This window comes from Galeopterus variegatus, unplaced genomic scaffold, assembly GCF_000696425.1.
Source record: "Galeopterus variegatus unplaced genomic scaffold, G_variegatus-3.0.2 Scaffold904, whole genome shotgun sequence".
NCBI classification, from domain to species: Eukaryota; Metazoa; Chordata; class Mammalia; order Dermoptera; family Cynocephalidae; genus Galeopterus; species Galeopterus variegatus.
Genome location: NW_007727015.1, coordinates 140,311 through 158,237, shown reverse-complemented (window position 1 = coordinate 158,237; position 17,927 = coordinate 140,311). Strand labels below are relative to the sequence as shown.

The following is a 17,927-nucleotide window of genomic DNA, read 5'->3' as shown; positions in this document are numbered from 1 at the left end:
CTATGATATTTCTGTTAAGAGTAGATAATCAGTTTTTCCACTTATGTAATGAACTGTATAATTTTCTTATCTTTGTTTATGCTCTGCAACAGATTATATGATAGAAATCCCTGAAAATTTTGAAAGCATTTAACTATAAAAACATCTAGGTCCAGAGTCATATTTGCAGGTAACTTCTGATAATTTCTCAGGTCTAGTAGTTTTGTAATTCTTGAATCGGTCATAATAATTTATATTCCCTCAGAATATGGTCCACTGCCATGGTCTGAATGTTTGCGTCACCCCCAAAATTCATATGTTGAAATCCTAGCACTCAAGGTGATGGAACTAGGAAGTGGAGCCTTAGGGAGGTGATTAGGTCATGAAGGCTCTGCTAATCTAGGATTAGTGACCATATAAAAGAGTCCCAAGAGATATCCTTTTCCCCTTCCACCATGTGAAGTTACAGTGGCAAGAGGCCCATCTATGAGGAATGGGCCCTCAGACACTCAATCTGCCAGTGCCTTGATCTTGGACTTCTCTGCCTCCAGAACTGTGAGAAATATATTTCTGTTGTTTATAAGCTACCCAGTCTATGGTATTTTGTTATCACTTCCCAAATTGACTAAGACATCCTTTTTTACAGACTTTTGAACTTCTTAATAAGCAACTACACAGTCTTCACTTATAATTTTTAATACCCATACCAAACACAATACAAAGTGGAGAAAGCAGGAATCAACATAACAGCTGTTATCTGTTCACTTAACACCAAAGGAAGGCTACAAGAAACTGGCCAAAAGTAAAGAAAAATCAAAGAAAAGACAGGAATTAGTGGCTCCCCTTCAGGCAATCCAACACTGACAGAAAGCTAGGGCAAATAGTATCCATGGAGATCTGGCAGCTACTTAGGCAGTTTCTTTTTTTTTTTTTTTTCCTTTTTGTCTTTTTTCGTGACCGGCAACGGGATCGCAACCCTCGGTGTTGCGCCCGCACCTCACTCAGCCAGTGAGCGGCCGGTCTGTATGTGGGATCCGAACCCTCGGCGGGAGCGCCACTGCACTCCCAAGGAGCGCACTGTAGCAGTGCACCACCGGGCCGGCCCTACTTAGGCAGTTTCTTTTTTTTTTTTTTTTTCCTTTTTGTTTTTTTTCGTGACCGGCAACGGGATCGCAACCCTCGGTGTTGCGCCCGCACCTCACTCAGCCAGTGAGCGGCCGGTCTGTATGTGGGATCCGAACCCTCGGCGGGAGCGCCACTGCACTCCCAAGCAGCGCACTGTAGCAGTGCACCACCGGGCCGGCCCTACTTAGGCAGTTTCTAACAAGACAATCCTGACTTGCCAAAAGACTGTAGAAAATTTTGATTTGAAGTTAAAAGAGGAAAGAAAGCAAAAGGATTTTATTTTGAAGTTACAGCTGGGAAAACAATATGCTAACATGATTCTTCCCATTAATTCTAAGTTTTCAGTAAGTTTTGAAGATTTATTAGAAAAGAGCTATTCAAATAGTACATTATTAGGTTATTAAAATTCCTTTTTTTATTGGCCTATTCCTAGAATCAACCTGATTGATGGATTCTCAGTCCTTCAAGGAAGAGATTTAGAAAGAATCTCCCTGAAGATTTCCCCCAAATAGGGCTTACTCACTCACTCTGTACCTTTACATCTATAACAGCAGGAAGAACTAATGTTGAAAGATTATGAAGTTAAATTTGAAAACATGGCCAACGAACTCATTTATATTCCCAGATTACTATCTTAAGTCACACAGCCAATACACCTCAGAAAATTATAACTTTGAATTATACTTGAACTTTGCCATTTAAACTTACCTTCCCATTGGACCAACCAGTTATCAGTTCACGCACACCATCAGAATTAAGGTCAAAAGCATGAATGCTCATGGCATGATTTTTAGACTGAAAAAGAATTCCAGTAATTAGTACAGCAGTCTCTCAATAAGTATAAGGTTCCTGAATATCAGAGGCCGAATCATACTAACTTTAATTCTCCAGTATCGAGCTGTTTTGTCATAAACTCCAACCGTGCCATTGGAAAGAGCATAGCCAAACCGACTGCCATACATGGGGCAAAGAGAGGTGATTATCTGCAAAAATAATATATAAAAATACAACATTTTTCATTAAGACTCAATTTAATGTGATGTATTCTTTATAAAATTGCATGCCTTGCTACAACTGAGTGAAAATTAGATTTAAATGCACTTCCATTAGTGGGGAATATATTCTCTTCTCTATGATATATTTCAGCTATTTCAGAGTTGCATAATCAAATTTAAATAAACTCACAAAGTTTGATGTTTTATACAAGCTTATGTGGCAAGTTTTAGTAAATTATTTAAAAAGCAATAATATCAAGGGATTAAGGAGGAAATAATAAGTACACAAGATCTAGAATACATACAATAGATGTTATACACACTAACCCAAAGGGTTTTAATGATTATTACAATTCTCTTAACTTATAATGTCCTACAGTCTAAATTTTAAAAGGATTTATAACAATCCACAATTGAATATTTAACTTTTATGTGTATATTTTTCTATGATATAACTTATTGTTTACTAGCGGTAAAAGAAAGAAGACAGAATCCTTTGAAAAGTAAAAACCCAAGCTCGTGGGTCTGCATAGTATGTAAAAATATACAAAATGCATATACTATGCAGAAATATTTATAAGTCTGAGGATTTAACATCCTTAAAAAAATAAAATTTTAGATATTGAACAAAATTGTCCTTTAAAGTTAAAACCAAAGCTTAACGATATCTATGGTCCTGCAGATATATTTTCTAATTCTGACCCTAAAACAAGAGATATTAAGAAATAAGCTGTATAAAGCACAGAATAGTTATATAATTTCCTGTACACCTACAGCTTTTCTACAAAACCACCCACTTCACTTAACTCTGAATAAAAGTGCTGTGTAGGACCCTGAATTATTTAGCTCAAGGCATTCTTCTGGCACTACTTAGTACTGTTCAACTGCCAAATGAATCATGATTTTGCTGATCTAGGAAAAGAATATGAGCTAGGAGCAAAACCAAACCAAGAGGACAGGAAAATGGCTCTGCAAATGAACAATTTTATACAGTCTGTATTTTCATAAATTTAGCCCCAGATTACCCAGGTCCTTTAGTGCTTCCTTAGTTCATTCATTTCTCTCTTTTGTGGACTAGAGGACCAACAAGTACCCTCAAATCCCTAGCTCTACTTCACCGTTCTCCTCTCCTTTTCTAGGATTTAGGAAAAAAGTGTTTCAAAGAATGCACTCCCTTTACATCCAGTATTAACAATAAACAGAAATCCCCCAAAAAACTTGAATGATTCCCACTAAATGGGGAAAGATTTACTGCAAATTGGAACAGAAGGGATATGATAACGTAGGACACAGCACTGATGAGCCAGTGATTCTCAAGTTGTTTTTTGCGGTGGTGGAGTGGGAAAATTGCAAATTCCTTTAAGAATCTAATGAAAGCAGGGGGCCAGCCTGTGGCTCACTTGGGAGAGTGTGGTGCTGATAACACCAAGGCCACGGGTTCAGATGCCTATATACGGAGGGCCGATTAGCTCACTTGGGAGAGTGTGGTGCTGATAACACCAAGGCCACGGGTTCAGATGCCTATATACGGAGGGCCGATTAGCTCACTTGGGAGAGCGTGAAGCTGACAACACCAAGTCAAGGGTTAAGAACCCCTTACCAGTAATCTTTAAAAAAAAAAAAGAATCTAATGAAAGCAAAGGACCCTCTCTCCAGAGAACACACAAAAGCACATACACATAAAATAGAACCCTGTACATTGACACACATCTTCAGACTGCTGCTTTTGGCACTAATTCTCCCCATTGATTCTTCTCTGTCCACAACTGTCATTTCACATTATAACTGTGAATATGTAAAAAGTATAGTAGGGCTAAGTAAAAACCTATGACTCTCGCTATAGGATAAAACTACATAGTTAAAATCATTGATAACACTTTGTATATCAATATGCAGGTTTTGCTTTTTAATCTCCTTTTGTAGTTAAGGAAACAGAAATTAGACCTTCCTAGACAGATTTTATAAGTGGCAAGAAGTAAGTTATTTAAGGACAAGTGGTCAAGGTCAGTTTTGAGGCCAGTGCACCCAAGCTTTCCTAATACACACTCCCAAATACCACCCGACTAAATTTTGCAGAATCCTACCATTCTAATCCCTAAGACTCCATTCTACTGGTTTCTTTCTATCCATTTACAATGTTCACAAACCACTGCTTCTTTATCCACTTCTTCCTTAATTCACAATATCCTAATTCGTTTTTCTGTTTCAGTCTTGCCCAATCCTGGAAAATTAGCAGGAAATAAATATCCTAAGAATGTCAAAACTACAAAGAATACAGGTAATCTTTAAATATTACTTTTAAAAAAATGAAGTTTGAACTCTGAGAAACATCTCAGGTTCAATTACATGAGTGACTCTAATCACAAAGAAATTGGTCATGTTCTCTAATGCCTAATTTCTAAGTTTACATACAGAAATGTGCCTAAGTACTTAATTTGCTTGAAGAGAAAAAAATTATACAAATCTCATTTATGAACTTCGTTCAATCTCATTTAATACACATGATGAGGAGGAACAGGAGGCACAAAATTTCAAATCCTGACCATGCCACTTAATAGCTGTAACCTTGCTAACTTAACAAAAAAACTTAACATCATTTTCCTCATCTATAGAAATAATAATAATACCTTCCTAAGAGGGTTGTTGTAAGGATTCAATGAGTTACTTCATGTAAAGCAATTAGAACAGTACCTGGCATATAATAGGTTCACAACAAAATGGTTGCTATTTATTATTATTATTTACTTGTATTAACTCATTAAAAGAAATGCCTTTATTTACTCAACTATACTCAGTAGTTTTTCGCTATTTCATCAGTCTTTTCAAAATATATCTTAATATAAGATTTTTAAATGCTTCTTTCTCCGTAACATATAGGTCTGTTTAACCCCCCCCAGTTTTCATCCTAAAATCATCTGGGTTCTGAGAAGAAGCCCCAGCACTCTCATTTGATGTTACATTCGACTCTGCAGATTTATCTTGCCCAAAGTTACCACAATTCTGAGGTGGCCTTTTTTTTTTTTTCCCTTTTTGTCTTTTTTCTTGACCGGCAACGGATCGCAACCCTCAGTGTCACGCCCGGACCAGACCGGGACCGGCTACGGGATCGCAACCCTCAGTGTTGCTCCCGCACCTCGCTCAGCCAGTGAGCGGCCGGTCTGTATGTGGGATCCGAGCCCTGCGGGAGCGCCTCTGCGCTTCCCAAGCGGCGCACTATAGCAGTGCGCCACTGGGCCGGCCCCCTGAGGTGGCCTTTTTTTACCTCTGTTTCTGTCATTTCTGCCACAATCTCATCTTCTTTAAAAACTCGGATGTCAAAATCCTCTGATCCAACAAGAAGCTGAAAGGGGAAAGACCATACACATGTAGTTTAGTAAGTGAACACAGCAAAATTCCCAAAAATAAAACAAAAAATTGCATAGTACTTTGTATGCTGATACTGCCACTAGGAGTTCCAATCCCCCAATAATCCGATGCTCAGGAAGGTTCCCTCTAATGGGAGGGTCAACAGAATAAGTCAGTGAAGAAAAAGTGGCTACTACAGATTTTATCCTGCCATGTGGGCTGCACATCCTGCCAGAATATGTTCTTTCACTGAGCACTTGAAAATGCTGCCTGGTTTAGCAACTTTCCCTGCCTGCAGAGGCCCAGTTTTAAACACCAGAGCTCAGCAACCATGGATGAGAGAGGGGTAAGTTAGTGTCCAACACAGCACTTCACACCTACTGAATGTTCAAGAAGCTAATGTCTAGAGTAACCATTAAAATAATTTCAAGGCATTTGATCATTACACATTGTATACATGTATTAAAATATAACGCTGTACCCCATAAATACACACAATCAATAAGTTTCAACTAAAAAATGATTTTTTAAAAAATAAAAAGAATAATTTCAAGGCTAATAAGAGCTAGTCTCTAAAACTTTTCAGTTCCTGAAAAAGCTGGCCAAAATTGAAAACTTATTAAAATGGTTTCAAAGCATCAGGAGCAATTTATTAAGATTATGAATATGACTGAGGTCCCATCAACTGTTCTGCACTCTCTCCCCTCTCCTCTGTCTTTGAAACATTATGGCCTTGATCTTTGTATTAGAAAACACAAGTGATTTATTATTCAAAGGAGAGGAAAAAGACAAATGAGACAAGTTAGCTCATTATTTAGGCAACAGAGCACAAAAATTAGCCATGAGAAGCTAACAGTGGTCTCCACACTAATGTCGCCATCATGGGAAAATTTATTCAGCTAAACCCAGAAAAGAGGTATCTCCTCCCCCACCTACCTCTTTCTTCCCATCACCGTCAAAGTCACACAAGGCCAAGGAATGAACATTGTCTCCAGTAACCTGAAAATAAAACCAAAAATCATTAATACGCCATCTTTTTTTCTCTTAATCCAAATATATTAGCTACATGATGGAGAGGACTATACAAACCACCAGTGGATGTTATTCACATTACCCATATCCTTTTTTAATGTACAGAATTATAAATATTGTTCTATTTTGTTTTTTATTCACTACAGTCAGTGGTTAAAAAAAAGGAAAACTCAGGCCAGCCCATGGCTCACTTGGGAGAATGTGGTGCTGATAACACCAAGGCCACAGGTTCAGATCCCTATATAGGGATGGCCGGTTAGCTCACTTGGGAGAGCATGGTGCTGACACACAAAGTCAAGGGTTAAGATACCCTGACTGGTCATTTTTTAATAGATAAATAAATAAAAAGGAAAACTAAAGGACATTAGCAATAGAAATACTTAAGAATACCAAAAAGAATGTTTTGTTCTTCATACCGTCCAAAAGAGATCATTTCCTTCATGATCGAAACCCTGCAGAGCACAGTTTCCACCAATAATTGCAAGAGGAGAGGAAATGTCTCCCAATGTCCCCAGCACAATTGCATTTGCCCCATCTGCTACCTAAGAAGAAAAAAAATAATTTCATATAATCCACATAATAAACAAATACAGACACAATCTCAGATACAATGACGTGCAGGCACACTGGAGTTAGTGTATATGCGTATTCTTGTTTGGATACTCAAATTCCTCTGTTATCATTTGTAAGGAGCCACATGGTCTCCTGTGAGGGCAGCCAGGGCTGTCCACTGAGGCCTGTAACGGTGGCTTCTGCAAGGATGAGCATAGATCCAGGGTAAACTCAAAACCCCAGCTCTCATACTAAGCTGCTATGATAATCCAGGGTTCTCTAGGACTGCCAGGTAAATTCTCCCGAAAATCAAGACTTGTGCCTTTAAACCCCCAAGTTTGTAATTTATTTTAATCATTTTGGATAGAAATATTTTTAATACTTATTACCCAATTCTCTTACTAAAAAGTACAAAGAATAAAGCAAACATCCATAATCTCACCATCCAGAATTAATATCTCAGACTTCTTGAATAAATTACATAAGCATAATTTAATTTGTTTTTAGAATATTCAAGGACATCTTTGTAAACACTAACTGTTCGCTGTACAGAATAATTATAATCCTTACATAAATAATCTTTAAGTAGGAAAGCTATAAAGAAAAGATTGGCTGTTAAGGAAAGAAAAGACTTCAGAAGAAATCAAAACTGTTAGATGGCCAATCGACCAAACAATAAAGTTAAAAGGTAAACTTCATCAACTGGGATAAATAACTGCAATGTAGAAGACAAAGAGTTAATATTTTTTGTTAATAAAAGGCAAATAAATACAAAAACAGTAAACATCCCAAGGGGAAAAAAATGAACAGGAAATTCACTAGAGAAGAAATACAGATAGCCAACAAACATGAAAAACGTTCATTTTCACAATATATTTTTCACTTTACAGATTAGCAATGAAAAAAAATAATATCCATTGTTGGTTAAGGTGAGGTAAAAAAGGCACTTTCATATTCTAGAGAGCCATTTAGCAATATCTATCAAAAATCTCATTTAAAAAAGGTTTTTGACTCAGCAATTGTAAAGCTCAGTCCTTGTGTTGTTAATTTCATGTGCCAAATTGGCTACAGCACCCAGATATTTGGTCAAAGACTATTGTAGATGTGTCTATGAGAGTATTTTTTAAATGAGATTAAGATTTAAATCAGTAGACGTTGAGTAAAGCAGAATATTCTCCACAATGTGGGTGAGCCTCATCCAATCAGTTGAACGTCTTAATAGAAAAAACACTGACCTCCTCCAAGTAAGGAAGGATACTGTCAGCAGACTGCCTTTATACTTGAACTTTAATATCAACTCTTTCCTGGGTCTCCAGCCTGTTGCCCATCCCGCAGATTTTTGACTTGCGAGGCTCTACAATCAGGTAAGCCAATTCCTTAAAATAACCTTCCTCCTCTTATATATATATACACATCCTATTGGTTCTGTTTCTCTGGAGAACCCTGACTAACACAGTCCTAAACTCAATTTCAGTCCTGGACAAAAACATAAGAGGAGTTTCTTTGTGATCATGAAGTAGGCAAAGATTTCTTGGAAGAACAGAAAATAACCATTAAAGAAAAAAACTGATCAGCTGGACTTCATCAAAATTGAAAACATTTGCTTATCAAAAGACACATACCTATTGAGATGAGCCACAGACTGGGAGAAAATAGTTGTTATATATAAATCTGACAAAGAACATATATCCAATACAGTTGGTCCTCCATATCCATGAGTTCCACATCTGTGAGTTCAAACAACCATGGATGAAAAATATTCAGAAAAAAACCTGCATCTGTATTGATCATGTACAGACTTTTTTCCCTTGTCATTACTCCCTAAACAATACAGTATAACTACTATTTACATTGTATTAGATATTATAAGTACCTAATACAATACAAATATTTTCTCCCAGAGATGATTTATGTATATGGGAGGATGTGCATAGGAGTATGTGCATATGCAAATACTATGCCATTTTATATCAGGGACTTGAGCATCTGTGTGTATTTTATTATCCTTGGAGGTCGTAGAACCAATCCTGCATGGATACCAAGGGACAATTGTTTATCCAAAGAATGTCTACAAATCAATAATAAAGAGAAAAACTACCAATAAAAAAATAGACAAAAGACTTAGACACCTCACAAAAGACAACACATAAATGGGCAATAAGCACAAGAAAAGGTGCTCTATATCACTGGTCATCAGGGAAATGCGAAATGAAACCAAATAAGATACCATTTCACATGTACTAAAATGGCTAAAATTAAAAAGACTGGCAACATCAAATGTTGACGAATAATGTAGAGCAACTGGAACTCACCCACACTGCTGATGGGAGTATAAAATGGTACAACCACTCTGGAAAACATTTTGTCAGATTCTTACAAAGTTAATCATACATCTACCATACAGCCCAACAATTCCACTCCTAGGTACTTACCCAAAATAAATTAAAACATATGCCCACAAAAAAAATTGTACAAAAATGTTTATAGTAATTTTACTCATAATTGCCCAAAACTGAAACAAACCAAATGTCCATCTCACTTGTCTATCACCAAGAAAATGAATAAACAAATTGTAGTATATTCATATAATGGAATATACTATATTTTTATAACTCATTTTGTCACTAAGAACTACTGACTTTTTTGTTTTGCTTTATTTTTGAAGGCTAGTAAATATGGGGATCCAAACCCTTGTCCTGGTCTTATAACAAGAACTAATGTTATGTGCCATAACATGGACGACTTTCATAGACATTATTTGAATGAAAAAAACCAGACATCAAAGAGTGCACTCTGTATTATTTCATTTGGAGTTCAAAACTAGAAAAAGCTAATCTAAGCTGATAGAAATCAGAACAGTGATTGTCTACAACAAATAGGAATTGACTGGAATGGGACCCAACAATATTTTCTGAGGTGATAAAAATGTTCTATATTTTTATGGAGGGTATTGGTTATAGGAATCAAAACTCATTGAATCTTAACACTTAAGTTTGTGCATTTTACTGTATGTATACTTTACCTCAATTAAAAAATATAAAAAAGAAAAGCATTTGCATTTCTAGGAACTGAATCTTAAGAAATAATCAAGAGAAGTGGGCAAGTATATATGCTTATCACATTATCAACTGTAATACAGAAACAATGAAAATAACATAAATGTTCAACAATATGGAACTGGTTAAACAAATTATGATACATTAACACAATAAAATAGTATGGAGTCAAGAAGAATGATACACGGATATACAGTAACTTCATATAAAGATGTTCCCAATATATTATTGAATGAAAAGCCCACATGTAATAGCCAGGTAATGGAATGTCCATTAACTGATGAATGGATAAATAAAATGTGGTATAAACATAAAATTGAATATCATTCAGTCATGAAAAGGAATGAAGTACTGACACATGCTACAACATGGATCAATCTTGAAAATATTATGCCAAAAAAAAGAAGACAGTCACAAAGGACCACATATTATATGATTCCATATTTATGAAATGTGTAAAATATGCAAATCTATTGTGACAGAAAGTAGACAACTGGTTGGCTAAGGTTAGAAGGTTAAGGGAAAATGGAGAGTAACTACTAATGGGTATGAGGTTTCTTTTTGGGGTAATGATAATGCTTAAAATTGATCATGGAGATAGTTGTACAACTCTCTGAATAAACTAAAAGCCACTAAATTGTATACTTTAAGTAGGTGAATTGTATGGTGTGTAAATTATATCTTAATAAAGCTGTTACAGGAAAATGAAGTAAAAGGCTGCATGTACATAGTATGATCCCATTTTGTAAAAATTTTTACTCATATATACTTAGTAAAAAAATCTGGGTAAATAAATTCAAGAGTTAAGTGTTATTTCTAGAAGAAATTATGGGTACTTTTTTTTCTTTTTGTTTCCCTATCTTTTCTATAAAAATATGAATTACCTGGGTATTAAAGTTGCAGTACCCAGAAGATGGCAGGCTACGGTAATGGCTTCTAAAAACTATTGTACTAAACTTCAATGCAAGACCACCAGACCTGTTTGCTGGCTCCCTATATCTTGGCTGAATTCTCAATAGGAGATCGCGACAGATGGTGGCACCACAGATATACCTCATAGAGACAAGCTGGAGTGTCACCAAGTGATCACCAACCATTACTAAATAAATAAATTCCAAGTACATAAAGCAGATGTAAATGACAAAATTTGCTTGTTATTTAACCACACTATAACAGCCACATATTAAACACACCAAAATAAATGCCTGATCTCTTCCAAACATTAAAAAACCAATGGATATTAATGAGTAAAGGGAATTTTATGGCTATAAAGGATTATACTTGCCTCTCTGTAGAACAAATCTGAATTATTGTAGACATCATAAGCCAAAAGGTTAGTCTGTGTGCCCACTAAAAGAGCATCATAGCCAAGCTCAGGGTTCAATATTCCTGCAGTCAGGCAGCTGACTGCCTGGTTAATGTTGAGAAGAGAAACATCAGACTCCAGGGGGCTCTGGAACACCCTGGATGCACTGAAATGCTGGCTCCGTGTATGAGGATTATGAATAAAAACCTAAAACAGAAATAGTTAATTACATTCCCTTAAAATACCAAGAACATAAAATTAACATCACACATTTTTTAGAAGAACCACATTATCAATAGGTATCAACATTAATAAGATCTCCTACAAAACTTAAAACATTCATACACAGTTCTGTGCATAGCCGACTTTTAGTCATTACAAAATATAGAAATCCAGTGGTTCTTCGTCTTCTAAAGAAAGGCAATGAACAAGACCTAGTTGTTGCTTACGAGAGCACCTTACATGCTACCCACCAGCAGAATGTCAAAGCACCCTTACAAACCAGCCTTTTCCTGATCAACCTATTGGAAGCTGCGACCAGTTTCAATGTGATTGCTATACCCCAAGATCACAGAAAACAGAATAAACACTTCCTTTAGTATCTTTTATCTACGCACCTAATAAATTCAATTCCTAACCTTTAAAACAGTCTGGTAGTTAGTAAATCTGTTTTACAAACTTAAACTGAGTCATATAAATCGAGTTTCTTGAAGGCCATCGTAGTTTATACAACACAAAGAATTAAGTAATTAGCCCAAATATAATAAATTCAGCAATTTCAACTATCATCAATACAATCATCTGTGTGTCTGCATAAATCATTCAACTTCCTTGGGCTTCATCTGTAAAAAGGAGGTTTGGACTAGAAAATGCATTCTCAAGAAGGGTAATATCACTCCTAAGATGTGTAACTGGTTTGAGGTGGGGGAATCTTAAATATTAGAATGGCTTGTGGCCCTCCTCAGGACCATAGTACAAAAAGAGATCTATAGTATATCTGTGGTATTAAAATTTCACTGGGGAAATCTTCATCATCTAAAAAAAGCTCCATGGGGGACAATATGAAAAAAAGGTGGGGTATGGGAAACATTAGACTAGAGATCCCTTAAACCCCTTGTAGTTCTAAAATTAGCTAATTTTAAATGAGTAGTTCATTTCTTTGGTATAAATCCAAACAGGATTAATTTTATTACCTACACAAGATAGCCTATTGAACAAACAATAATTTTCAAAAGAACAGAACAGAAACATACAGAAAATGTGTGCAACTACTGAATATTGCCTTCATGTTCTCATTTGTGTGACACTTTATAACATGTTTTTATAAGCATTAATTGCATTTGATCTTCACTCCAACCCGATTTACAGATGAGGCCAGAAGGGTTAAGGCCCTTTCCCAAGGTCTCGAGACTCGCAAGTAACAGGACTAAGACACGAAGCCTGGTGTGCTCCCTACCCTATGTTCTAGCCACCACATCACGCTTCCTTTTAACAGTTCTGAACAAAAGAATTCTTATAGAGTTTTCTAGTAATTAGATATGTTGAGAAAGAAAAGTAAGGGAAATAACTTATGCGCTCCATATTCATTGTTACTGGAATAGAAAGAGTTTGCTATTTTTGCTAAGAGGAATAAGAGTCCCAGGAGTGAGACTTCTCAGTTCCCCACCTGCTGTTCTCTGCACATGGAAATCAAAGTACCCCGGGAGACCCACCTGTCCCTTCAGGCAAAGAAAAGGCCAAGCTCAGTCACATGACAAATGGAACACTCCCAGTGCCTATTTTTTAGACTCTTTCCAAAGGACTAACTGAAGTTCACACATTTGTTCAAGCTGAAAGGGTGCTGCTGACAATACAAATTCAACTGATCCCCTTAGCTCCATGGTGAGAGAAAAAATGTCCCCAGAGGAAAGCACTAACTTTCATCCTGCAAGAAACCCCTTTTTAAAATATGCTTGCTTAAGCCCAGAGTCAGCTCCATATTCAAAACAGGGTCCCAGACGTAATGATGAAGTCCTGTTTCTAGAAACCCAGGCCCTAGCTGTCAGAGGGCTTTAACCTTAACTGGAATATTTAATTGTTTTTAAAGAAGAATATATTCATGTGTTACTTGGATCATAAAATATTACTACTTTTTTTTTCAATACTCAAGATAAAATATCAGAACTTTTCAGATTTGTTTAAAGTCCTGAACTCAAATTATCCAATTACATAGGACACAAGACCTTCTTTTTTTTTTTTTTTTTCTTTTTTGGCCAGCTTCAGAAACAGCCCTAGAATCAAGTGTTCCTGACTCCCACTCTAGGTCACACTCTAATATAAGGACTTCCACAGAAACCTCCACCTGATCTCCCTACATCCTGCTGCAGTACATCCTCCAAATACTGGCCAGAGTTATCCTTTATCTAAAACATAAAGCAAATCCATTGCCTGCTTTATCAAAACCCTGTGGCTTCCCAACATACTCAGTATAAAATCCAAGGTCTTTACTATTACAGCATACAGTGTCAAATGATCTGGCCCGTGGCTACCTCCCAGCTTCCCTCATTCCGTTCCAGCCCCAGCAGCCTCCTGCATTCCTGGAACATTCCAACCATATCTCCACCTCAAGGCCTTTGCACTTGCTGATCCCCTCTGCCTACAAAGCACTTATCCCACATTTCTGCAGAGTTTGTTTCCTCATTTCTTTCAAACCTCTGATCAAATGTTATGAGGTCTGTCTAATCACCCTGTCTAAAATAGCAAGCTCCCATCATCCCCATCTTTTTTTTTTTCCTCCTGTGGAGATATTTCTATATATTCTGTCAACTGTCTGGCTCCCCCTTTCAAATGTAAGCTCTAAGGGGGTAAAATTTGTCTGTCACATTCACCATTGCATTTGCAGAGCTAAGAACAGTGCCCAGCATGTAGTAAGCCCTCAAACTATTGTCATTACATAAATGTCAGCTTATTAAATCCACACTGGGTCAAAGAACATGCACTCTAATCTCACTTCCACTATTTTCTAGTTGAGTGGCCTCAGGCACTGCTTTAAACCTCTCTGAACTGCTATTTCTAATCATTAAAGTGGAAGTTACAAAAAGAAAGTAATCACAGCTAGCCATTAGTGAGTGACCGCTTCCTATATGCCAAAGGCTTCACATGTATTAATTTATTTAACCCTCACAACCCTATGCGTTCGGTAATAATATTAAGTACCTTGCCCAAGGTTATGAAATTACTGGAGCCGGGATCCACACCTGTGCTATGCTGCTGCTCTTGGCCTTGCAGCAAAGATGCTGAGATAATTAATGTAATGAGGCTTTGTACGTGTTAGAAGTTATTACCCTTGGTATCACTGCATTCCATGTATTTTGGGCATACTTTTATCAACACACAGCGCCATGATTTGCCTGTCTGTTGTCCTTCAGGACTATAAGCTTTCTGAAGGCAGGGACTCCAACTTTATCCCTGAATTCCCAACATCTAGCATAAAAGAGGCGTTCAGTAGAAGTCTGGTCAATGTTAAATGACCATGTCTTTTTTCTCTCTGCGACTCTCACACTTTGCACAGTACCTGGCATAGAGTTCGTACCTAATAAATCCTTAGTGAACAAACTACGGGCAAAGACCTGAATGTACATGGACAAAATGCAAAAGTGCAATTTGAGTCATTTAATTTAGGGATCTCAGTATTATTTTTTTTTCTTTTTCCCTGTAAAGTAGTGTGAGAGAGTGTAAATAGCTCCAAGTGACAGGCAGAGGCCCTGAGCTTGAATCTGAGATCTGCTATTACTGCTAAGCCTGGCTAAGCCCCTTCTCTTGTGGGGACTTCTCCCTAAGCTCCCTATCTGTCCAGGGACTCCCAACACTGTCCGAATCCAAGTGTCTGACAAGAAAACGTCAACTGTTCAGAAAAGCCGTTCCTGAAAGACCCCCTTATTCTTGGCACGATGGACAGCTACCGGTGACTACCGACCGGTTGCCGGGAAACCCGGGCGGGGGGCGGGGTCGGAGCGGGATCAGCGGGTGCGGCCCGCGGAGTCGTGGGGTCCCGAGGCGCCCGGGCTCTGTGCGGGTGGGAGCGGTTACCTTGCCCGCTTGCGTGGCGGCGGCCAGGCACGGGTGAGTCCCGTCGTAGCGCCCTATGGCCACCATGCGGGGGCTGATTTTGTGGCGCAGTTTCAGGGTGAACACTGGCAGCAGCATGATGGCGGTGGCTCAGGGGAAAGGGGCTGGCAGCCCGAGGCCGGCGCAGCGGAGCCGGCCTCACCCGCCCCGGTGAGGGGCACGGAGACAAGATCCTCCCGGCCCCGGTGGCCACAGGCCCGGCGCGAAGAAGAGGCTGACCGACCTCGCTCTTCTGCCGCACCTATTTCTGCGACTGCGCGGACCCGCCCAGCCCCTTCTGCGGCTGCGCAGTCGAGACTCCGTGCAAGGCTGCGGCTGAAGTTGCTCCTCTCAGTGATACAGGGCGCTTAACTGTCTTGTGCTAAATCCAGTTCCACTAGCGTGTCTGCAGTGGTCGTGCCGAGTCTGAACCAGTGCACTCCCTTTCTAGCACCACAGCCAAGCTGCACCCCTGCAGACTCCAGTCACCGCTACCCCATTACAAAGGGTCATTAATTCAAGAAATAGTTCTTGAGTGTCTACTGTCCTTTGCGTTAGCCGTTGTTATGTCGAGGCAAAATCACAGCAATTACCTGCACTAAACATACCAATCATTTTTACAAAAGAAGAAATACACGCTCTAGACTCACGTTTAAATAGTCCTGTGCCCCTTGTAAGACTCCCGTATATTTTTAAATGCAAACATGCATACCTGAAAAGTCGTGACCATTCTTTTTTTTTTTTTTTTTTTTTTTTTTTTGAGGGCCTACTGTATGTCAGGCACTGTTCTAGACAATAGAGATAAATAACAGTAAAAAGATAAGCCAATGCTCTCAAAGAACAAGAAGAACAGTAGTAGGTCATTTGGTGGCAAGCACTATAGAAAAAAAGTAAGGAGAGGAAGAAGGGATAGTTAGAGGGAATGCAATTTTAAATAGAATGGTAGAAAGACACCTCACTGAGAAAGTGACATTCAGGCAAGAACTTGGTCAACCACAGTAAATGACCACCTGACAGATATAAAACCAAGAAAATGTTTAGAGAACTCTAAACAATTCTAAAACCAGGCAGCACTCTACACCAAATATGCATCAGAATGCTCCACCCCACCACACATGCAGGTCATATTTATAGCCAAAGAAAAGAAAGTGACATACAGAAACGCCCTGATTGGCTGCAGTTGGCATTTGCCCTATATAATCATGTTTTGGCAGCTTTCGGGCTCATATTGGCTGGAGGTTCAGTTACTATGATTGCTGAGACTCAGCTACCTGTTATAAGAGTATTCTTCCAGGTTAGGTTATGGTCCATTTACACATCAAATTGGGTTACATTTCATTATGTACAGAGAAACCTTTAGGCCAAACTCAAAATATATATGGAGGCAGTTTTAGGCCAAACTTGTTCCAGAATGTTCTCAGTTAAGCCATGCAACAGACATTAGACATGAAATCAAAGAAGACCATTTTATCTGGCAATAAGCCTGACGTGCTGGGGCTCAGAGAAGTCCTCTCAGAGGAAGTAACATTTGAACCAAGAGTTATATGTCAAGAAAGTGGCAGCCGTCAGAAGATGTGAGGGAAGGACATTCCAGACAGAAGGAACAGCAAGGGCAAAGGGCCAGCACGGACATGTTTGAAGATGAGAAAGAAGACAATGTGGCTGGAGCCTAGTGTGTGAGAAAGAGAGGTCAGCAGGAGCCAGATCAGCTAGTGCTTGTGGGTCACACCAAGGAGCTTGGGTTTCACCTTTAGCAGGCAGAAAAGTCCGTGGCCTGCTGGATTTCCGTGTAAGGCTGGTCTTGGCCTCCATCCACCCAGCCAAGCCTCACTCACTCTACGTACTGCGTTGGTGGCCTGCAAATTTGCGGTTGCTCATTCTAACAAGACATTACAATCATCAGCATCAGCATCATTAACAATTATTGAGCATTTTCTAGGTACTATTCCAAAGTACTTTGTATGGATCATGTCACTTAATCCTACAATAAACCTATGAGATAAGTACTATTGTTATCCCATTTTACAGATGACAAAACTTTTACCATCATCATCTCCTTTCTCATGTCTGACAGCCTCTCTCACTACTGTTTCCACATTTAGGAGGTAACCACGCTGCCTCTGTGCTTTCATGAGATCTCCAGCAATCATATCCCTTACCATATTGCGGGTATTTGAATTTTTGGAGCACAACCCTAATTAGAATTAGCAAGGATGCCCAGAGGGTAGGGAATCTCACATCCTCCCTGTCTAGCACTGATCAGGGCAGGGAACTTGAGGCCCAGAGCTTACCCTCTCCTGTCAACAGTCACAGAGTCTTTTCTTCCACCCATGACCTACCAGGAATCACTGGCTCTTCAGAGGGGACACCTGTCATCCTCACATCAGTGAGAGCTGGGGCTCCTGAGGACCCAGGACTTGACAGGGGGTGGAGGAGGGAGAGGAGTTGGGA

At 38.7% G+C, this 17,927-nt stretch overlaps 1 protein-coding gene across 1 annotated transcript in view; it reads right to left on the bottom strand.

The window, feature by feature from the left end:
- BBS2 (Bardet-Biedl syndrome 2) overlaps positions 1-15,575 on the bottom strand; it is a 35,497-nt gene extending 19,922 nt beyond the window's left edge. Inside the window, exons 1-7 of the mRNA XM_008573331.1 lie at positions 15,459-15,575; positions 11,370-11,597; positions 6,893-7,018; positions 6,381-6,443; positions 5,362-5,439; positions 1,983-2,087; positions 1,813-1,899 (exon numbers count right to left, since the gene is read on the bottom strand). Coding sequence (XP_008571553.1) covers positions 1,813-1,899; positions 1,983-2,087; positions 5,362-5,439; positions 6,381-6,443; positions 6,893-7,018; positions 11,370-11,597; positions 15,459-15,575 — 804 coding nt within the window. The remainder of the gene's footprint in view (positions 1-1,812; positions 1,900-1,982; positions 2,088-5,361; positions 5,440-6,380; positions 6,444-6,892; positions 7,019-11,369; positions 11,598-15,458) is intronic.
- Between the last annotated feature and the right edge of the window lie 2,352 nt (positions 15,576-17,927).